General features: G+C 44.1%; 1 protein-coding gene across 2 annotated transcripts in view; it reads left to right on the top strand.

The window, feature by feature from the left end:
- Positions 1-23,778, top strand: part of ARAP2 (ArfGAP with RhoGAP domain, ankyrin repeat and PH domain 2) — a 604,561-nt gene that overhangs the window by 36,403 nt on the left and 544,380 nt on the right. For both annotated transcript variants that reach the window (XR_012237041.1, XM_073608952.1), the window contains exon 4: positions 10,989-11,068. Coding sequence is in view for 1 of the 2 variants with exons in the window: in XM_073608952.1 (XP_073465053.1) it covers positions 10,989-11,068 (80 nt within the window). In the remaining variant the exon portion in view is untranslated. The remainder of the gene's footprint in view (positions 1-10,988; positions 11,069-23,778) is intronic.

Raw genomic sequence — 23,778 nt, forward strand, 5'->3', positions numbered from 1 at the left:
ATCTGGGGAATGCACCAGCCGCCCTTCAGCACTCTTTATGGTTCCAATCACCGGGGACCTCTGTTCAGAGTTAGCTATTCTAGCCAGAAGGCGGCCTGTCGTGTCACCCTCCTCAAAAAAGGCAGTTTTAGAGAAAAACCTCTTTTTGTCCGCCGAAGAGGCCAGCAGGTGCTCATACGCTGATTGAGCCGACTGCCATACCTCTCTAGCGGAGTCAGTGGGGTCCTGCACATATTTGGTCTACAAAGAATGAACCTGTAATTCTAGCGCATCCCTCAGTGCCCCAGATTGTTTTTTAATCTTGGTAATCTCATTACTAAGTATTCGCCTGAAATGAATTTTAAAAGCCTCCCACTTAGCTAGGACGGACAGTGAGTCAGGCTGACAAGTGAAAAACTTCTGAATGCTCCCCTCTATTCCCTTAGAAACAAAGAAAGGGGTTCCCCTAAATGGATTTTCCCGGCACTTGCATACAAATAGTATATAGTAGGAGAGTACAGACTTGTGTAGAGAGTAAAAAAAATATTTTTATTTATTCAAAGAATCTCATATTTTAAAAGAAAACATTGTGGACATTCTGAACAACAAAAACATATTACATGATCAACATAGTTCAAATAAGATAATAACCAGTGATATTGTATGTAAGAACTCTTTTCAAGTCCGACGCGTTTCGGGGTACAAAATATTTCAATCCTTCTTCAGGGACATGACAGAAAAGAGGAATTCATCTGGAATGTTTTGTTGGTTGCTCTGAGGCGTTCTACTGACCGGATGCTGGGATGCGTGTTTGGCTTATCCTATATACTGCCTAACTAAGGGTCACCTCTTGTAGCCCCAGTATACCGCTTTGGCCTGCACGCGTCCGGGAGGGACAAGGGTAGGTGAAACTACATACCTCCCTGTGGGGAACCACTGTCAATTGACACCCAACGATAATTGCAGTATCTAAGGAACAGCATTTGCACCCACAAAAACATACCCAACCATCATCCCATTTAGCACGTCTTGCTCTTCCATGTGGTTTTTAACTTCTCCCTCAGAGCAACCAACAAAACATTCCAGATGAATTCCTCTTTTCTGTCATGCCCCTGAAGAAGGATTGAAATATTTTGTACCCTGAAACACGTCGGGATTGAAAAGAGTTCTTACATACAATATCACTGGTTATTATCTTATTTGAACTATGTTGATCATGTAATATGTTTTTGTTGTTCAGAATGTCCACAATGTTTTCTTTTAAAATATGAGATTCTTTGAATAAATAAAAATATTTTTTTACTCTCTACACAAGTCTGTACTCTCCTACTATATACTATTTGTATGCAAGTGCCGGGAAAATCCATTTAGGGGAACCCCTTTCTTTGTTTCTTATGCTTTATTAGATGTGGCACGGCTCCCTGTAACCTAGGAAAGTTAGTCACTCTTTGTTATGACTCTATTCCCTTAGGGGGAGTAAATATCTGCAGCCAAAAGGCGTTAAATTTCCAGGGTGCTTTTGGGAGTGCAGATCGCTGGGTTACAATAGGAGTTATCACCATATAGGAGTGATCAGATACACACCGAGGTTTTTAAGAAATGTCTGAAACCGAGGGGCGCATAGTCGGGTTTCCCACTGCTAAATCTATCCTAGACCCGTGTGTTTTCGAGAAGCAAGAGAACTGTTTAGCAGTAGGGTTTCGGTGCCTCCAAATATCTAACCAACCCATCTCCTGTAACAGTCTAGCCAGAGGAGTTGCCCTGCGGGGAGCAGGCGAGTTCAGGACTAGGTGTTTATCCAGTTCCGGATCAAGCCAGCTGTTGAAGTCTCCCACTAATAGCAGTGGGAGGTCTGGTTTTCCCTCCAGAAATTCTAGAAGGAGCCGGAGTATCCGAGCATCAAATGGGGGAGGTATGTAAACATAAGCTAGTACACATTTTAGAATGCCAATGCGACAATGCAAAAATACGAACCTGCCTTCTTGATCTATTTTAGATTCAAGTTCCTGATAATCCAGGGACCTGTGTATCATCACACTCACACCCTGGGAAAAGGAGGTGTGAGTGGAATGATACGACCACCCAATCCATGCGTATTTCAGACAACCCTTAGTATCAGAAGTTAAATGCATTTCCTGTAAGCATATAATAGCAGGGTAAAACTGTTTTAGACATGAAAAAAATCATAGTACGCTTAAGGGGGGAGTTCATGCCCCCTGACGTTCCAGGAGATCACCGGAGAACCCTCCATTTCAATAGAAAAGTCAGCAGCGGGGTAAGGTTATTGAGTGACCTCCCAAGAAAGAGGCCATGATGAACTTGGTTGAAGAGGTGATGGTGGACTTCTGTGACAAAAGGGTTCCATGCGATCAATGGAAAGAAGTGTCCTGGACTGCAGGATAGATTATGCTCTAAACAACAACAGGGCACAACGGTGCCAACGAACAATAGTGCAACTGTAATTAGGTAGTTCCATGTTTGATATGACACACTCATTTCAGTGAGAGTCCGTGCAGAACTGAAAAGTATGATCATCCAAATTGAGTTTGCCAACAGGGCAAATCTTCCGGTTGCAACCCGGCCTAGGGGTAGGCCAACTAACTGATCACGCATCTCAGAATAAACAAAAAAATTTGGGAAGAGATAATTAAAGAAAAAGTCACAGTTCGCTTCCTTTCGCTTGAGAGATAAATAATGATCCCCGGCATACAGGTAGCATAAAGAAAGAGCCCGAATTATTGACAGGTTATAAGGAAGAGTGCAGAGACAAAAAGAACATTAGAACGCCTGCATATCCCTCAAAGGAGTGTGGCATCCAAACATATAATCAGGCATATTGTTACCCATACATTGTACTGGGTCAGTCACCTTCTGCATCCGCTCAGTGATGGCGTAACGCCTGTTCGTTGTGGTCCAGCCAGGTAGCCGCTTCTCTAGCGAACTCAAAAAATTGTGCATGACCCTCCCCTGTCACGTGCAGTTTCGCTGGGTAGAGCATGGCGTATGGTAGTTGCAGTGGTCTCAGGCGCTTCTTTACCTCACTGAACTTAGCTCTACTTCTCTGTACCTCAGCAGAGAAATCTGGATAGAAAGACACTCTGACACCATTGAACTTGATGTTAGCTTGTTCACGCGCACTTCGTAACACTGCCTCTGGGTCTCGATAGTGTAGTAGTTTAGCCAACATTGACCTAGGAGGAGCACCCTGTGGAGGAGGTCGTCCCGGCACTCTATGGGCCCTCTCCACCGTAAAAAATGGGGAAAAAGCTTCACGGCCAAAAATCTCCACCAACCATTTCTCCACAAACTATGTGGGGTCCTTGCCTTCCGATTTCTCAGGGAGACCAACAATACGGACTTTGTTTCTGTGCAAGCGATTTTCCGTGTCCTCTGCTCTGTTGTATGTGTCTTGAGCCATGCGATATGCTGCCTTGGCTTCTCGCGCAAGTGGGGGTAACTTCTCCTCTATATCACAGACTCTGCTCTCAACTGCAGTTGCTTTTTCTCTAACCTTTTGGAGGTCTTGTCTCAGCAGAGACATCTCTTCTCTTAGGCCCCCAAACTGCTCCTTCATATCTGCGACTGTAGCTGTGCACATATGAACGGCCTTCAGGATGTCAGCTAATGTGGGCTGCTCCAGAGTCTCTGGTATATCATCCGGGGGGGGAGAGGGAGGGCTAGCAATATCTTCCAAGAAATGGCCAGAAGTACTGTCTATGTCATGGCTCCAGTCAGCCTGTGCACTTAGCTCAGCATCCTCCCCTCTGTCTACCACCCCCCCCCCACCCCCCTGCATCCTCATCCACTGGGCCCTGCAGTTTTTGTGTATAGTATAATATATCTCTGTACTGTTCCTTACCTGGTGTCTTCAGAGGTTTTTTACTGGTGCCTTCCCTGGACTTGTCTGTCGTTCGCGGCATGTGCTGTGCTTTGGCTGTTGCAGCGGCGGCGCCATCTTGGGAGTCCGGTCCCGCCATCTCCAATGGGCCTCGGCGGGATTTTCCCCGTGTACAGAGGGCCGGTGGTGGGTCCGGGTGATGGAGAGGCTCGGTAGCCAGATGGGGAGCCTAAAAGAGCAGGATCAGGGATGCCGTGGAAGGATCAAACGACGCATCAGGCAGGAGCTGTGAGAAGTGCGTCCTCTCACATGCCGGTCTTGGCCACGCCCCCGGTGGTCAACTTTCTTAAAACAGGGGTTTAAAATCCAGCCCTTGACACCACCAGAGCCCCACATAATATTTAATGAGTAATGAATGCTGCAGAAATCTGTCTCCAAACATGCAATAAGAGATGGTCAGAGATTTGGGATATGCTTCAGGAGTCTGGAAAAAAGGCTTTATGAGACTGCTAGAGATCCCTATTACCAAATTGTTGAAGATCAATGCTCTCTACAACCCCCTTAAAAATTATTTTTGATATTTTTTGATATTTGATATTTTATCCAATAGTATCTATTATAAAAGATCAGAGAGCAAAAAACATGAAAAAAAGAAAAGGGACAGCACAGAAGAGAGTTAAGCTGGCCATATACTGCTTGAATTTTAGCCAAAATCTGGTAGTGGCATGTATAGTCCTTCTAGCACCACTTCTTTTTTAAAAAAAGGTTATTGTTGTTGAAGGAACATGTAAGAAAATTGTTGGCAAAACAATGACTGCAGTCACTATTTGGGGTTTCTGACAGCTGCTAGAATCAGCTGTCAGAATACAATAGCCCAGTTGGGGGGGGGGGGGGGGGCTTTGTCCATCCATGCTGTTTACTGTAGATAGAGGAATCTTACTTTTTTTTTTCATTCAGCTTCCAGGTTGCACAAAATGAATCTATCAGTGTATTGTTAGCTTTAAACAGTAAAGAAAGAAAAAAACCAAATAACTTAACTTCTAGAAGCTAGTCTAGTTTTTTTCCACCACTGGCTTGAGTAAAAACCAAAACACAGACTACTGTCTGCAGGGGCCTCAAGGCCTGCACAATAGGTGCCAAAAGGCTGTGGATTGGGCACCAGACCTTCAAAGTGCTAAGATCTTATGTAAAACATATATCCACCTAAGACTATCAATACTTCATATGCAGCAGACACACTTTTAACATAGTTATTTTTTTTTATAGTTTTCCTGCCTATGGAGTCCCAAACATTTCTTGAGGTAGTCACAAAATGAAAACAAAACAGTGGCTAAGTGGTTAGCAATTCCCCCTAGCAGCACTAGGGTCACTAGGGTCATTGGTTTGAACCCATGCATGTTCTCCCTGTGCTTGCATGGGTTTCCTTACACTTTGAGGGCAGTGATTGATGTGAATATACAATATATATTTAAAGCGCTGCTTTAATTGGCGCTATATACGTACTTTAAATTATAATGTATACATGTAGTACATGTAGAGTAATGTATACATGTAGTTCTGGGCTGGAGGCCCCTTTAAACTGTCCGGCAGAACATTCTCCCACACCAGAACATTGCGCATTAAGAGAGGAGTTTTGCCAAGAGGGGACTAAAATGCTTAATCTCCCTGTGGATTTACAAATCTGTCAGTTGAGAGGAATTAAATAAGTTAAAATTAGTTGTGTTTTTGATAGGTAAATTTAGTTGCCACACTGTAGTTAGTGTGTCTGCCTGTATTGCTTTTTTAGGCAAAAGCATATTCTGCTCACTGCATATAATGAAGCTGCAAGCTGCTAGTAAGGTCTGCTCAGTGTGTTCAGCTGCTTTTAAGTCTTGGCTATAGCTTACTCTGTCTCCAGGGAACTTGAGAAGTTTCTGGATGATAAGTGTGGAGCTATGCAGATGGCAGCAAAAATATTGATACAGCCCTGGCCTATCCCAGAGAGGTAGGCTCTGATGGCATGCTGGGAGGCTATATATTCTGTGAGCACACTAAGCTCTGGGTCTTTTCTCAGAGTGGATTAGTCAAGTCTGGGGGGCATGCTGCCCTCTCAGGTGAAAGCTGCCGTTGACAATGCCTAAGGTGGGTGACCTGAAGGGCTTGAATGCTGAGACCCAGGAGCTAAAGAGAGCAGACTGAGTGGGTCTGTTTACTGTAGATAGATGTTTACTGTAGATCTGGTATAACACGAAGGTTTCGCTTGGAAGATGAATGGAGGCTACCAGCTGTCCTTGGGCCTTGTGAGTACAGATGCTTGCGAGATCTTGGGGAATACTGTGCTTTTGCTACCCTTCTGATTCTTGATAGTCAGCTGTGGGTCTATTTAAAGAAGACGTCGGCTGGTGTCCTGAAGAGCTTTGTCCACCCAACCTTTTAATTAACTACTTCAATACAGGGCATTTTCACCCACTTCCTGCCCAGTCCAATTTTTAGTTTTCAGCACTGTAACAATTGCGCGGTCATGCAACACTGTACCCAAATTAAATTTTTATAATTTTCCCCCCACAAATAGAGCTTTCTTTCGGTGGTATTTGATCAACTCTGTGGTTTTTATTTTTTGTGCTATAAAAAAAAGCGACAATTTTAAAAAAACACAATATTTTTTACTTTTTGCCATAATAAATATCCCCATTTTTAAAAAAAAAAACTATTTTTTTTTCTCAGTTTAGGCTGATATGTATTATTCTACATATTTTCGGCAAAAAAAATCACAGTAAGCATATATTGATTGGCTTGCACAAAAGTTATAGCACCTACAAAATAGGTTATTGATTTATGGGATTTTTATTATTATTTATTTTTTTTAATAGTAATGGCGGTGATCTGCGATTTTTATCATGACTGACATTGCGGCGGACAGATCGGACACTTTTGACACTATTTTGGGACCATTGACATTTCTACAGTGATCAGTGCTATAAATATGCAACGATTACTGTATAAATGTCACTGGCAGGGAAGGAGTTAACACTAGGGGGCGATCAAGGGGTTAAATGTGTTACCTAGGGAGTGATTCTAAATGTGGGGGATGGGACTGACTAGGGGAGTCTCCTCCCCCCTGACAGGACTTGGATCTGTGTGTTTACACACACAGATCCACATTCCTGCTCTGTTAAGAGTGATCGTGGGTGCCAGGCGGACATCGCGGCTGCCGGGCACGCTCATTGGCTCCTCAGTGACGCGATGGAGCATGCACGCCCCCTATACCGCCGGAAAGCCGAGGACGTGGGACAGGGAAGGAAGTGATTAAAGGGACGTTGCTCTTGTTTCTCTAACTACTACTACTAAGCTGAATTCTACTGTTTGTTGCAAGCCCCGACTTCATTATAGCTTGTTTAGGAAAGAATACCTAAGTCCTCAAGTGTACATAATTCTTGTTTTTGGAGTATCCCACCTACTACCCTCAACCCTATACAAGTTCTCCAAAAATAAAAATAACAAAAACAACACCCCTAGACTGGTTATTGAAGAAACATGTGAATGAGCCTGTGTGCCTGGCTGCAGGGCAAAACCTGTGGGGAAGACCTGGACAGAATCCTGCAGCTCCTACGTGAATAGCGCTACACGTGTATTAACATATCTAAACGTCATAATGTTCTCTGGAATGACCTTTTCTGTGGGAGGTCCTCCGAAGAATGGGGTTCCCCTTGCTATTTATCACATGGCTACAGGTACTCTACAGGCACCCCACATCAGCCATTAAGCTGGGGGGGCTTGTCACAGTCCTTCCCTTTGTCCAGAGGTACGCAGCAGGTCTGCCCTCCCTCTCCGGCCCTCTTCGCCATCGCGATGGAACTGCTGGCGGAGGCCCTACGCACCTTCCAACACATTAAAGTGGATGTAAACCCGAATTTTTTTTTTTTTTTTGATATCATACTGTAGAGTATAAGATTTCCTATCATTTGAGCCCAGTCTTGCCACACAGAGTTAATCCATCTCTGAGCAATCCTCTTTTATTGTTCAGCGAGAAAAATCTTGACAAACTGAGAAAAACTTTATCAAATACTCCCCCTTGCTGTGAGTGACAGCCTAAGACACAGGCATTATTTTTTAATTCCCTCCCCCACTCCTTTCTTCAGCAGTTCTGCAAGGATTGGCTGTTCCACACCTCACCATGATTTGGCATGCTGAAGTCATGTGGTTACTTTCCTCTCTTTTCACTGGATGTTAGAGATCATAGCAGAAGTTCAGCAGAAGTTCAGTGTTAGAAATACACAGAGAAAATGCATATTGACAAGGGAAGTGTAGAGGTGGGCGGGGAGTCTACTGACATCACGACTCCACCCACCGAGCTCCAGTTAACAGACCCACCCACAGAATCTGCAGTTTTTTGGGTCTAATATCAGTCAGAGGGGAGACATTTGACAGGTAAAGATACATGCAGGAGGCATGAATATCCTTATAGATAACCCCTATGGCAGTAGTTTAGAAAGGATGACATTGGGTTTACATCCACTTTAAGGGACTGCATGTTGGCTGGCTAAAGGAGAGGGTCGCCCTGTATGCGGACGACCTCCTCCTTTTCCTCAACGATGCAGATTCATCTCTCAAAGGTGCACTGCAGGTTCTAAACTTATTCTCCACCATCACAGGCCTCAAAGTTAACTGCTCAAAGTTCCTGCTGTTACCTATAGACCCCACAGCTCGTACCACCGGCCCCTCTGATGTACCTCTACAATGTGTTGAGAGTTTCAGATATCTTGGGGTGGTGATCTCGAGACAGGCTTCAGATTTCCTGACCCTGAATCTATCCCCAGTGGTCCAGGAGACACATCTGAGACTGAAGGCATGGGAGTCGCTACCCCTATCATTGTTGGGTCGAATAAACCTGGTAAAAATGAAAATCCTACCCAAATGTACTTATTTACTTCTCCACTCACCGCAGTGGATTCCCAAATCCTTTTTCCCCAGCTACGGATGGTCAACACTTGTGCATCCATCCTCCCAGGGAGGCCTGGCATGCCCTGATTTATATAAATACTTCTTGGCCACCCAGCTGGTTACGGCTGCTTGGTGGCTCACTCCCGACACGACAAACCCTGCTACCTTGGTTGAAATCGTTGGAAGAGCTGAAATTCCTGCTTTTTCGTGGCCCCAGGGCCCCATATCCATTTTCCCCCTCTATGCGCACCACGCTCCGTGCATGGAGGACGGGTCTAAAAATTGAAAGATACCCTAACAGAGCATTCTCTCCCGCTGCCCCCCTATGGCTGAACCCCACCCTGGAGCATATCTACAAATTGCCCGAACCCCACACCTGGACCAAATTTAACATCAAAACATTGGACCAAGTAATTTCCAACCAATCCCTGGCCCCGCTTTCCAAATTGATTTCCGATTTCAACGTCCCACAGGCCTATTTTTTTCGATACCTACAACTCTCCCATGCCTTCAGTCACCAATTCTCCAGTTCTCCCCTCCTAATGGTCCAGTCTACACTGGAGGACTTCCTCAGATCCAGATGTGCAGATAAGCCCACTTCACAGCTATACTCCCATTTGATAATAACTTCCCTCCCTACCCTGGAGAAACTTAGAAACAAATGGCTACACGACATTCCTGATTTTGATGATGATGACTAGGATGACATATGGGACTTCCCTTTCAGATCCCTGGTCTCATTGAGAGACCGGCTAATCCAGTTCAAGATGGTCCATTGCGCATACTTTACCCCATATAGACTACACAAAATGAATCCTGCCCCCCCAGGGTGCTGGCATTGTGGAACAATACCAGGTGACTTTGCTCATATTTTTTGGACCTGCCTGGCCATTGTTGAATATTGGAAAAAGATGCTGAAGGTCATAAACCAGGTCACTACCATACCACTCCAACCCTCCGTGACAATATGCATGCTGGGCCTGATAGAGCAACTAATTCCTACGGTGGCAAGCCGTACCCTGGACGGGTTACTTCTCTTTTATGCCTGCAAAGCCATAGCTCTTAGTTGGCGCAAGCCCCCCCCCCCTTTCCCTGTGGAAGCAGTTAGTTAACAACAGCTTGCCTCTCTACAAGGATTGCTATGCTAAGAGTATGCCCTCAAAAATATGACAAGGTTTGGTCCAAATGGCTGGCAGACTCCTCCACAGCCTCGGACTCGCACCAGACTTAACTTGATACCCTCTGTTAATCGACAGCTATTCACAATTGTAAGTGTAATATGTATTTCTGTGGTACACATTCTAGCTCCACACTCTCCTACTGCCTTAGGAGGAGCCAGCCTGTTACGATCATCATGGTATCACATGACTCCTGTCGTGTTCCATGTAACTGATTACCAAATGTCACGCTTCCTGTATGAACCAACGTTAATACCCGTAATAACCAATGTATGTTGTTCTCTGTTAAATGTTAAAAATTCAATAAACAGATTTTTTTTTTAAAAACATCATATTGTAAAGCGTATCTATGATCAAAATGTAAAATAATATATTCAATTCCACATTGTATTAAAATTATTTCTAGCATGCTCATTTGCAAATGAACTTGAAGTTTGTAAAGTTACTTTTTAAAGTTCACCATACATTTACTTTCTTGAATTCTGTGACACATATTTATTATGCCTCATTGATAGGCAGTGCCTGCTTTCTGACCTACTGAGGTGCTGTGAGTAGGAGTTTCAGGCAGGGGGGGTACAGGAATCACAGCCTGAAGGCAACAAGGTATCATGGGATATGTAGTCTTTAGAAATGGAAAGTACACAGCAGAGGAGAAGCTGCAAAGCATGCAGGGAATCAAGGAAGTTGTGGAAAGAGGTGGCCAGCAGGCAGGCAGGACTCACAACATGAAAAGAGATTATATTGATTTGTCAGTAATAACTATTTTTTGTACTGTTATTACAATGTCAATGTTATAAAATGAAAGTGTATGCTGTGACCATAGATTTCCTTTAAAGAAAGACAACTGTGTAGGAAAGATTGACACATGGATTTGGGTGCACAAGAGGGACAGTCTCAGCACAAAAACTTTTATTTCAAATGCATAGTGTGTGCTTATAATTCCATTCAGGTCTTGTGCTTGATGTTTGTGGTTAACATTGCGCAAGATTAAAGTTCGCCGCTGTCTTTTTGTAAACACTGATGTGTGTGAATTGTATTCAGAATGTGATTATTCATTTATTTAATTAATGCAGAGCAATCTGGAGATGAAAGCAATAATCCAATCTCACCATATGAAGAGACATTCTTTTTCAGCAATTCAGAGAGCACAAAGGTACGTTATATCTTATATGTCAGTGCAAATGAGGTGCTAGAATATGTGAGAATAGCATTAAAACCGTTGTCTCTGGCCTGAAATTAAAATTGAATGTCACATTGCAAGTAACAAATTTGTAACAAGTTTTATTAACATATAAAATTATAGTTCATTTTAATTTTGCTGTTCGGTGTGCCCACAGTAAAACTATGGTCACATTTTAGTCTTTTTTTTTGGGTAGGGTTTTTAATAAAGTTTCCCTACAGAATATCTGTAAAGATCCTTGCTGTTAGTAGTTATATATAGTTGATATATAAGACTTTTTAGTAATTTATTGCAAATCAAAATTACTTCAGTTAGTTTGCCTACCAGCTATGATATTCACATACTGACAAGAAAAATCAAACTTGGCTTCCTTGTATGATGCCATTCTGTATGTTGTTGGCACACAGAAATTTCCCAGATATGGTATTCCCTGCCCATGTGATTAACTCATTGCTTCTGTTAGCACTTTTCTCTTGTTACAAAATTGGGACACCAGCACAGTGTTTTGCAACCTTTTTTCATTGAAGGCACCCTTTAGATTTGCACACAATCCCAGGGTACATCTGGCAGAAGGTGAGCACACCTGAGCGCACACAAGCTTTTTTAAAGATTCCCACGGGTCACATTTTTTAATGGGCTGCTCTATGCTTGTGAAACACGCAAAAAAAAATAAAAAATTCAGTACCATGCATTTTAGAGGGTGCCAAGCAGGGCTTTTTTTCAGGCGAATGCAGTTCCGGCACCTCCAGCACTGAATGTATGTAATATCAAAGGGGTGCTAGGGTGTGCTGGAGGGTCTTTTGATGCTGGCTGCTGAGAGATCTATTGTTGCTGGTAGGGTCTTTTGTTGCTGGGGTTGACCTACTGTTTCTTGGGGGTATATTGTTGTGGGGGGTTCTATTGTTCTTGGGGGGGGGGGGCGGGATCTACTGTTGCTGACTGCAGGGGATCCATTTTACTGCCTTTTTTGTTATCATTAACAAATTCCATATACATGCCTTAACACCACAAAATTATACTTGGTTCTGTATTCTCTAAAAGGGGCAGTATTGGGCAGTAGGTAGGGGGGTAGAACCAAGGGACAGTGCTCAGAGGTGGGTAGGGGTAAAAGGGGTGACTTAAAAGGGGGAAGTACCTGCACCTTTTCACTGGGAAAAAAAACCCTGGTGCCAACATACGTGCATTTTCCAGATGCATGGGGGTGCTATTAAAATTTAATGGCACACACGCACCTGGAAAAGGCAGAGCATTTTTGTACAATGCAAGAAAACAAGCCCTAAAATGTAGTTTGTAAGACAGAATAAGTGGTCTGTAGGTTTTAAATCCCCCCTTCAAAACCCCACTCCTAGCACAAATCCCTCTCATTCCACCACACCCATCCCATCACTACAGGATTACAGACAATGGCATAGAGGGTTGAGTGGAGGTGTGAAATGTGCTCTACCCTGACCCCCCCTCCAGCTCCTCTTTCTCCCGTCTGTAAACAGGAGTTAACACTCTCAGATCAGGACTGTACAGGAACTCACCTACTCACAATTTCTGTTAGCAGGACAGGAGCAGTCTGGGGAGGGGATAGGGGTGGTATTCAAGCCCTAGACACTCTGATCTGAAAGCTCATGTTTTAGCTCCTGTTTTTACCTTTTCTATACAGACAGAAGGGAGAGAGCACAGCATGCACCTCCTCCCAGCTCTCTCTACTCTCTGCTGCTATCTGTACTCTTATAGGCAACCAAGGAAAGCTTTCAGATCAGAGTGTACAGAGTTTGGGCAGTTTTATGTCCTTTTGCTGCAGCACCCCAGTTGAGAAAACTGCTCTAGTGGTTAGCCTCTCCAGCTCAGCAAAAAAGATGTGGCTTCAGAAAGTAGGAATTAAAGTGGTTCTAAAGCCTGGACAGTTTTTAGCTTAATGCATTCCGTGCATTAAGGTATAAAATGTCCCAGTGTTTGTATTGCCCGCTCACCCCGCTTTATACTTACCTATTCCTATCTCGATCCAGCGCTGTACCCATCTGCAGTAGCCCTCTCATCTCGCTCTGCTCCCAGAGGCAGCAGTGAGCAGAGAGCAGGGAGTGGGGCTTTTCTGTGCTGCGTTTGTTAAGTGATCAAGCCCACAGGTTTTCCACCAAAGGAAGTGGCACATGGAGAAGAGGAGAAGCCTGGAGCTCCGGCAGAGGACCCTAAAAGAAAAGGTTCAGGACCCATCTGTGCAAAAGCACTGCACAATGCAGGTAAATATAAAACGTTTGTTATTTTAATTAAAAAAAAATACCTCTACAAACACTTTAAGTGCAAGTCTCAATACAAATGGTAGCAGGTGGGACTTTGCAATTTTTATTTTTTAGAGATACTTGTATAGCGTTGACAATTATCATCAGTCCCTGCCTTCAAGGAGATTACAATCTAAGGTCTCTATCTTGCATGTCTAAACTGACTCCTGTCAGTTTAGACAGGAATAAATTAATTCATGGTTTATCAACCTTTTTTTCAGTCAAGGCACCCTTTAAAATCATGCAGTCTTGACGCACGTCATTCTAAAATGTACAAAACTAAACTAATAGTTTTACATATTGTAGCAGCATCCACACATGTAGGACACCCAACATTAGAGGCAATTTATTCTTACAAAGCAAATACACCTTGCCATACTGGTACTCACTAGCATTCCAGGATTTTTCTTCTCCCTTAGTTTTCCTCCCCCACTCAGCTAACATGACTCCAGTGTTGATGGAGAAGGGCAAACAAAGATGTCCTCTAGCACCCAACGTCCTCCTTATCAACCTATGATGTCATCAGTTTTTAGGATGCCGGCAGCTTGCCTGCACGGTGCCCAAGGTTATATTGCTTTGTCAGGAACCATGGAACACTCAGAGACAGAAAATGCAGTTAAAAAATCACACCCTTTAATAAAATGCTAAAAATAGTAAACATAGTCAAAACATATCTAGGGTTTAGTAGCCAAATCGGGTAGCCAGAACAAGCCAGGAAATCAGGAAGCCAGAGATCAGCATAGTCAAAGGCAGCAGACAGGATCAGGAACCAGAAGGAACATCAGCCAGGCAAGTCTTCAACAGGTACACAGCAGAGAGTCTCTAGATATGGTGACCAGGGCGAAGGCACTGAATGAATGAGCCAGGCAGTTTAAATAGCCAGGAGGGGCTGGCTGTGGGCTGGACTGAAGAGCATGAAACGAACACTAGGTGAGCCACTGTGGAACGATGAGTGCTCGCAATTAACTGACAGCTGAACAACCTGAGCACTGACAAGGGAGAGCTGAGCCCAGCACTGACACACTTTTAATCAAATCAAATACACTTTTGGGTTTCTCAAAATGTGTTCCCCGCTGAATGTGGTGGTTCTTTCTGCTACACCCTACATCACAGGACACAGTAGTGATGTATGTGCTGGTGGGAGGAAAATAGTGCTTTGTGGGGGTATCAAAATTCTTCTGTGGACTGTAGCTCTTAAAGTGACACTACTTAGATAAAAAGAAAGCTATATCCAAGTACTGTATTTATTTATAACTCAAAGTGCCTTCCATTGCTCTCTGCCTTCTCCAAATCTCCAACTTCCTTTTTATTATTGCTGTGATCCAAATTCTTGCTAGAGGGTGGCTAAGTTTGTTCTCCATGGCCCCACTGTATGTAGGAATGTAGCCACCCTCTCTTGTTCGCTCTGAAATGGATTAGGCAATATAGACTATATGATTTTTAGTGTGCATTAAGCAGTGTGCATGACTACAACCAGCCCTGCTTATTCAATACAAATATAAGTGCGCAGCAAATGGAGAGGTTCAAGAGTTCACAAAGCACAATACAAGGAGACTGAAAAACACAACAAGAACCAATAGCATGAAAAGTAGATTACAGGGCTATGAAGTAGTGGACATGTATTGATTATTTTTGAAGAATAAGGACATTTTAGTGTCACTTCAATCGGAAGTAAGAGTCTTTTTTTTTTTTTTTTCTGCAGGCTCCTTTTTAAAAATTTTTGTTTTCAAGTGACACCTCAGCATTAGGCATTAATACATTTTACACAGACATATTTTTATTTTGCCTTTACCCTAAATCTTTGGTAATGATTTCTGGATATGTTTTACATCTATATATTTGGTTGTGTGTTTGCAGTGTAGCTTATTTCTTTTTTCTCTCATTCCACTCTTGGTTGATAGTGTGTTCTCTGTGTAGCAATCCTTTGCAGCATTGATTTATCTCTTTTTCTCATATTCATGCATGAACTTATGGAATTACATCCCATATATCAATTTTACCCTCTAATCGTGTTCTGTGCAGTTTATTTCTATATTCACGCTTCTTGTAATTTGATTTATGTTTGTTTGAGATTACATATAGTTCAGTATCTATGTCATTATATAGTGTGTGTGTGTGTGTGTGTGTGTGTGTGTGTGTGTATATATACATATATATATATATATATATATATATATATATATATATATATATTCATATATAATATGCATACACTATATTACCAAAAGTATTGCGATGCCTGCCTTTACACGCACATGAACTTTAATGGCATCCTTTGCAGCTATAAACGCTTCAAATCTTCTGGGAAGGCTGTCCACAAGCTCGCTCCTCCATGTCTTTATGGACCTTGTTTGTCAACTGGTGAGCAGTCATGTGGGAACAGGAAGGGGCCATCCCCAAACCGTCCAAAATGTTTTGGTATGCTGATGCCTTAAGAGTTCCCATCTCTGGAACTAAGGGGTCAAGCCCAACCCCTGAAAAACAACTCCACACCATAATCCCTCTTCCACCAAACGATTTGGACCCGTGCACAAGGCAAGGTCCATAAAGACATGGATGAGCGAGTTTGGGGTGGAGGAACTTGACTGGCCTGCACAGAGTCCTGACCTCAACCCGATAGAACACCTTTGGGATGAATTAGAGCGGAGACTGCGAGCCAGGCCTTCTCATCCACATCAGTGCCTGACCTCACAAATGCACTTTTGGAAGAATGGTCAAATATTCCCATAGACACACTCCTAAACCTTGTGGACAGCCTTCCCAGAAGAGTTGAAATCAAATCAATATTGAACCCTACGAACTAAGACTGGGGTTCCATTAAAGTTTATGTGCCTGTAAAGGCAGGCATCCCAATACTTTTGGTAATATAGTGTGTGTGTGTGTGTCCCCGGTTGGTGAGAACACTGCTCCGGTACTTGCTTCAGCTACTCACTGTGGTCCCTGGTAATAAGGTGGGGGGTCCCATAGTGGCGGCAGCTTCCCCTCTACCTCTGACCATGACAGCTTCTCCGGCCGGCAGAACAGTCACTTCTGGTTGAACTGCAAGCCGCAGTCCCAACCCTACGCTGCTCTCTTGCTTCTGGATAGGCCCCCAGACAGCCCAGCAGCCTGATGTACCCGGGATAGGCCCCAACTCCAGCCTAGCAGCCCGGGCAGCCAACAACACGTTCACCCAGAGAGCCGCCCAGGTGGCACAGAACCCTGATCACCTGACTCCACCCAAATATATAGGTTCTCCCAGCAAGCTAAGGGGCCCAAGAAAACCCGTGCCCATTGGCTGAGACACCCCATATAGTCCTAATCTGTCCTTGCATCTCCCTTGTCTTATCTAATGTCACCAGGTACCTGGCCACCCAGGGACAGAAGAGAGAAGTGCAGCAATTCCAGACTTAGGGGGAAATCATTTTATCCCTAACCATTGGCCAAGGCAACTATGCCTGGCAGGTAAATTTAGGAGCAACCCTGCCTAAACATCAGGGTGCTACAAAAGCATTTTATGATTTTATATATACAGTGGGGACGGAAAGTATTCAGACCCCTTTAAATTTTTCACTCTTTGTTGCCATTTGCTAAAATCATTTAAATTCATTTTTTTTCCTCATTAATGTACACACAGCACCCCATATTGACAGAAAAACACAGAATTGTTGACATTTTTGCAGATTTATTAAAAAAGAAAAACTGAAATATCACATGGTCCTAAGTATTCAGACCCTTTGCTCAGTATTTAGTAGAAGCACCCTTTTGATCTAATACAGCCATGAGTCTTTTTGGGAAAGATGCAACAAGTTTTTCACGCCTGGATTTGGGGATCCTCTGCCATTCCTCCTTGCAGATCCTCTCCAGTTCTGTCAGGTTGGATGGTAAACGTTGGTGGACAGCCATTTTTAGGTCTCTCCAGAGATGCTCAATTGGGTTTAAGTAGGGCTCTGGCTGGGCCGAGTTGTTGTGAAGCCACTCCTTTGTTATTTTAGCTGTGTGCTTAGGGTCATTGTCTTGTTGGAAAGTAAACCTTCGGCCCAGTCTGAGGTCCTGAGCACTCTGGAGAAGGGTTTTCATCCAGGATATCCCTGTACTTGGCCGCATTCATCTTTCCCTCAATTGCAACCAGTTGTCCTGTTCCTGCAGCTGAAAAATACCCCCACAGCATGATGCTGCCACCACCATGCTTCACTGTTGGGACTGTATTGGACAGGTGATGAGCAGTGCCTGGTTTTCTCCACACATACCACTTAGAATTAAGGCCAAAAAGTTCTATCTTGGTCTCATCAGACCAGAGAATCTTATTTCTCACCATCTTGAAGTCCTTCAGGTGTTTTTTAGCAAACTCCATGCGGGCTTTCATGTGTCTTGCACCGAGGAGAGGCTTCTCTGGGCCACTCTGCCATAAAGCCCTGACTGGTGGAGGGCTGCAGTAATGGTTGACTTTCTACAACTTTCTCCCATCTCCTGACTGCATCGCTGGAGCTCAGCCACAGTGATCTTTGGGTTCTTCTTTACCTCTCTCACCAAGGCTCTTCTCCCCCGATAGCTCAGTTTGGCCGGACGGCCAGCTCTAGGAAGGGTCGTCCCAAACGTCTTCCATTTTAGGATTATGGAGGCCACTGTGCTCTTAGGAACCTTAAGTGCAGCAGAAATTTTTTTGTAATTTTGCCCAGATCTGTGCCTTGCCACAATTTTGTCTCTGAGCTCTTCAGGCAGTTCCTTTGACCTGATGATTCTCATTTGCTCTGACATGCACTGTGAGCTGTAAGGTCTTATATAGACAGGTGTGTGGCTTTCCTAATCGAGTCCAATCAGTATAATCAAACACAGCCGGACTCAAATGAAGGTGTAGAACCATCTCAAGGATGATCAGAAGAAATGGACAGCACCTGAGTTAAATATATGAGTGTCACAGCAAAGGGTCTGAATACTTAGGACCATGTGATATTTCAGTATTTCTTTTTTACTAAAACGGCAAAAATGTCAACAATTCTGTGTTTTTCTGTCAATATGGGGTGCTGTGTGTACATTATTGAGGAAAAAAATTAACTCAAATGATTTTAGCAAATGGCTGCAATATAACAAAGAGTAAAAAATTTAAGGGGGTCTGAATACTTTCCGTCCCTACTGTATATATTTAAACAGAAAGAGTGGAGATGCTGGATTTCTATCTATCAATCTATATATCTAACTAGCTGTAAATTTTTTTCCAAATCTACATGTCATCTTTTCATAATATATGTATAATGCGGTTATATTTTTATTTCCCACTTTTGCATTTTAATTAAATAATTCATACAACAAAACATTCACAGCAAGACAAGAATCAATGAAATCATAATACATTCATTCATTCAACATCGGAAGTGACAAAAAGCATACGCATTGAATACTTAACAGGGTTTCTGGTATTTGCTTAATTTTGTATGATGCTTGTAGTAAGTCCAAGATGCTTCATGCATTTTAATAAATAAAACATATTGACTACGTTTCCTTTTCATGTTTCAAGGGAACGGGAGAAGATAGAGATTAAACGATGGGTCAGAACCTTTCATGCTGACATGTTTAGAATTGACTAAGACAGTAGTTGGAGAGATGTGAGGGAACTGTAACTGGTACAGTATTTCAAATAACTGCATGACATTTGGGATATGACAGGTAGGGGAATAGTCAAACAGCAGTTCTAAAGCCTGAGGAAATGTTACCTACGTTATTTTAAAGTAATGGAGTTTATGTACTACAACACTCACCTTTTTCCCACTAGTAAGATGGCTGGACCCCCCCGTGGGAAATATGAATCAGGGTATAACAGTGTCCCCTCAATATTATTAATTTTAATATTTCTTTACTATTTTCAGTAAAGTGAACAAAATATACGTTTGTTACAATATGTCGGATGTTCCAACTGGAGCAAGTAAAACCAAAACATACAAAGTAGAGTTAAGTAATGCAGAGATAGTCACACAAGTTGGACTAAACAGTGGTGGATAGGGATGAGCTTCGTGTTCGAGTCGAACCCATGTTCGACTCGAACATCGTCTGTTCGATCGTTCGCTGAATTGTGAACGATATGGGCCGTTCGTACCAAATTCGTGTGGCGCGTCATGGCCCATAATTCACTGCGGCATCGCAGTGCATTGCTGGCTGATGATTGGCCAAGCATGCACTATGACCCGCATGCTTGGCCAATCACAGCGCCGTCTGAACAGAGAGCCGTAATTGGCCAAAGCCAAGGAGGCTTTGGCCAATTATGGCTCAGGGGATTTAGTACACGCCCCACACTATATAAGGCCGCCTGCACGGCGGCCCTGTGTAGTGTGTGTTCTGGTGTTGAAAGAGATAGACAGAGAGACAGTTTCATTTGATTTAAGTTAGATAGATTAGGCAGGACAGTCAGTGGGTTAGCTGCACTTACAGTGTATTGTGTATATATATGCATCCCAGGTGTTGTGTGTGTGTATGTGTATATATATATATATATATATATATATATACACACTGTATTCAGTTTAGCTAGATCCGTCAGTCATGCTCCCCCTGCTGCAGCATACTGCCAGGTTTGCTCCAGTGATGAGGAGGGAGGGAATGATGAGGTCACTGACTCAACGTGGGTGCCTGATAGGAGAGAGGAGGAGGAGGCACATCATCAACAAGGCAGGATGCCCTCCAGGGGCCAGCCTAAGGGCAGCACACTGACCGCATCACACCCCAAAGCTCCGCATGTGCTGGGCGCTGCTGTCTCTGCGCGTTATTCCAAAAGTTCTTTGGTGTGGGCCTTTTTTGAGAGGAGTGCATCAGATTGCACCGCTGCTATTTACAACATATGTCTCAAGTGTATCTCACATGGCCAAAACATCTCCCGCTTGGGCACCACATGCTTGACCAGACATATGTTGACCTGCCATGCAGTTCGTTGGCAAGCGTATCTAAAAGACCCACACCACAGAACAAAGAGGACCTCTCCTTGCTCCTCATCAGCTGAGATCTCCAACCCCACTATACCTTCAGTCCTCTCTGAGACCTGCACTGAGAGGAATGAAGGTGTAGAATTAGGTGTGTCACAGCCAAGTACTTGTGGGCAATCTGCTTTTGGTACACCGACGTCAGATTGTACCAGGCAAATTTCCCTTCCCCAGCTGCTGCACCGCCGAAAGAAGTTCGCTCTCAGCCATCCACATGCCCAGTGGTTGAATGCTAGCTTGGCAAAATTGCTAGCACTTCGACTGCTGCCTTTTCAGTTGGTAGACTCTGCCCCCTTCCGTGAGTTTGTGGGGCAGAGGTTCTGTCAGCTCTGCAGGGGCAGGTTCAGAGGTGGTTGACGCCATGCCAACTTAAGGCAGGAATGGTGGTTTACAAAATGACACCAACCTCCTCTCTGCCCTCCGACAGGGACAAATGACCCATGTGCCCTGTTTGGCTCACGTCCTTAACTTGGTGGTGCAGCGGTTCTTGGGCAGGTACCCGGGCTTACAGGATGTCCTGAGGCAGGCCAGGAAAGTCTGTGTGCATTTCCGCCAGTCATATAATGCCAGTGCTCGGCTGGCTTACCTCCAAAAGGAGTTTAACCTGCCCAAGAACCGCCTAATCTGTGACATGCCCACCAGGTGGAACTCAATGTTGGCCATGCTGCAGCGGCTGCACACGCAGCAGAGGGCCATCAATGAGTACCTGTGCGACTATGGCACCAGGACAGGGTCAGGGGAGCTTGTTTTTTTTTCCCCACGCCAGTGGGCCATGATCAGGGATGCATGCACTGTCCTGTCACCATTTGAGGAGGCCACGAGGATGGTGAGCAGTGACAGTGCATGCATCAGTGACACTGTCCCCCTTGTCCACCTGTTGGAGCACACGCTGCGTGGAATAATGGACAGGGCACTTGAGGCAGAACAGAGGCAGGAAGAGGAGGACTTCCTTAGATCTCAAGGCCCCCTTTATCCAGACAGTGTTCCTGCGTGCCCACCAATCACACAGGAAGAGGAGGAGGAGGAGGATTGTGTCAGTATGGAGGTGGAGCCTGGCACTCAGCATCAGCAGCAGTCTTTAAGGGATCAGTCCCAAGAAACACATGGACTTATACGTGGCTGGGAGGAGGTGGCTGCGAACCATGTCATCCTTAGTGACCCAGAGGACTCTGGACCGAATGCCTCAGCAAACTTAAGCTGCATGGCCTCCCTGATCCTGCAAAGCCTGCGTAAGGATCCTCATATTCATGGTATCAATGAGAAGGACCAATACTGGCTGGCAACCCTCCTTGATCCACGTTACAAGGGTAAGGTTGCGGACCTTATCTTGCCATCGTAGAGGGAGCAGAGGATGAAACATCTTCGGGAGGCCTTGCAGAAAGGTCTGTGCAACGCGTTCCCAGAGACTGGGAGGTTACAAACTCCTGTTTTTGGACAATGTGTTGCTGAGGCTTCGGTCAGTCAAAGAAGGAGCAGTGGAGAAGGTGGCCGTCTGACCGATGCGTTCAGACAATTTTTTAGTCCGCAGCCCCAAGGTATGATCGGTTCCAGCAACCATCGCCAGCGTCTGTTTTACATGGAGCAGGAATACCTAGGTGCAAGATCTGACTTGGACACCTTTCCCACCAAAAATCCTCTGGGTTACTGGGTCTTGAGGATGGATCACTGGCCAGAGCTTGCACAGTATGCAATTGAGCTACTGGTCTGCCCTGCATCCAGCGTTCTTTCAGAACGCACATTCAGTGCTGCTGGAGGCTTTTTAACCGATCACAGGGTGCGTCTGTCAACCGACTGTCAACTGAATCAGTCTTGGATCACCACCAGCTACCAAGCACCTGATGCGGATGTAACTGAATAATTTTTTTTGAAATCTCAGATCCCTTCAAAGACTGCCTATGCTGATGCTGAGTGACTATCCTGAGTAATTATCCTCTTCCTCCTCAATGATCATGCTGATAGCTTGTAAGAACATTTTTGGTTCTGGGCGCCGCCACCAGTGCCTAAGGCCCAATTTTTCAGCCCCTGTTTAACAGGGGCGTGTAATTACAATTTTTGATGCAATACTTTGCAGCAGGGCTCGTTTCTGCGTTCCAACTAGAGTATCTGTGAGGGGTTGCAGTGTTGTGGCACCAGCACCAGTGCCTAAGGCCCAATTTTTCAGCCCCAGTTCAACAGGGGCATGTAATTACAATTCTTGATCTAATATTTCACAGCAGGGCCCGTTTCTGCGCCCACAAAGAGTGAGTGAGGACTTACAGTGTTGTGGCACCAGCACCACCACCAAAGGCCCAATTTTTCTGCCCCTGTTCAACAGGGGCATGTAATTACAATTCTTGATCTAATATTTCACAGCAGGGCCCTGTGAGGGCTTACAGTGTTGTGGCCACAACAACACCTAAGGCCCAAATTTCTGCTGAGTATATAGCGCAGGCCCCTACTTTCAAACATCCAACTTACAAATGACTCCTACTTGCAAATGGAAGGAGACAACAGGAAGTGAGATGAAATCTACCCCTAGGAAGGGAAATTCTCTCCTGTAAGAGTTAATATGGGAAAAACATTTCTCCTTTCCACTGATGCTTTATCACTAATCCTTGTTTCACAAAAAAACCCAAATTTTCAAAAAATATTTTTATTTGGGACAAAAAGTGAATCTTCTGAAGAGGAGCACAGACAGCAAAACAAATGTCACAGGGGTGATAACCCTTCCCTATGTTTTCCAAAAAGCTTAAAATAGATTTTTTGGCTGGAGCTAAACACATTAAAAATGTACCAGTTCAAAATTACAAACGGATTCTACTTAACAACAAACCTACAGTCCCTGTCTTGTTTGCACCGCCTGTATACTCCTGTTCAGAGTACAGAGCCTGTATACTGCTGTTTCCTTTTTTAATTTGGGTGCGGGGTTCCCCTTAATATTCATACAAGACCCAAAGGGCCTGGTAATGGACTTGGGGGTACCCATACCGTTTGTCTCACTGATTTTCATCCATATTGCCAGGACCCGACATTACATTAAAGCCGCTAGCAGTTTTAAATGACTTTTTTTCCTTTAAAAATGACATTTTGTGCAGGGACTGTTCTAAGCACGGGAAACACGCAGCACTTTACAGGCATACTATAGACACCCCCCAGGTACGATATTTAAAGAAATATTTCACTTTTTTTTCCTTTAAGCATCATTAAAATCACTTCTCCCGAAAAAACGGACGTTTTTAAAAGGTTTTTTTGCATTGATACATGTCCCCTGGGGCAGGACCCGGGTCCCCAAACCCTTTTTAGGACAATACAATGTAAATTAGCCTTTAAAATGAGCACTTTTGATTTCGAACGTTCGAGTCCCATAGACGTCAATGGGGTTCTAACGTTCGTGCAAATTTTCGGTCCGTTCGCAGGTTCTGGTGCGAACCGAACCGGGGGTGTTCGGCTCATCCCTAGTGGTGGATCGTGCTTAGTGTTTTAACATAAT

This window comes from Aquarana catesbeiana, linkage group LG01, assembly GCF_042186555.1.
Source record: "Aquarana catesbeiana isolate 2022-GZ linkage group LG01, ASM4218655v1, whole genome shotgun sequence".
Taxonomy (NCBI): Eukaryota; Metazoa; Chordata; class Amphibia; order Anura; family Ranidae; genus Aquarana; species Aquarana catesbeiana.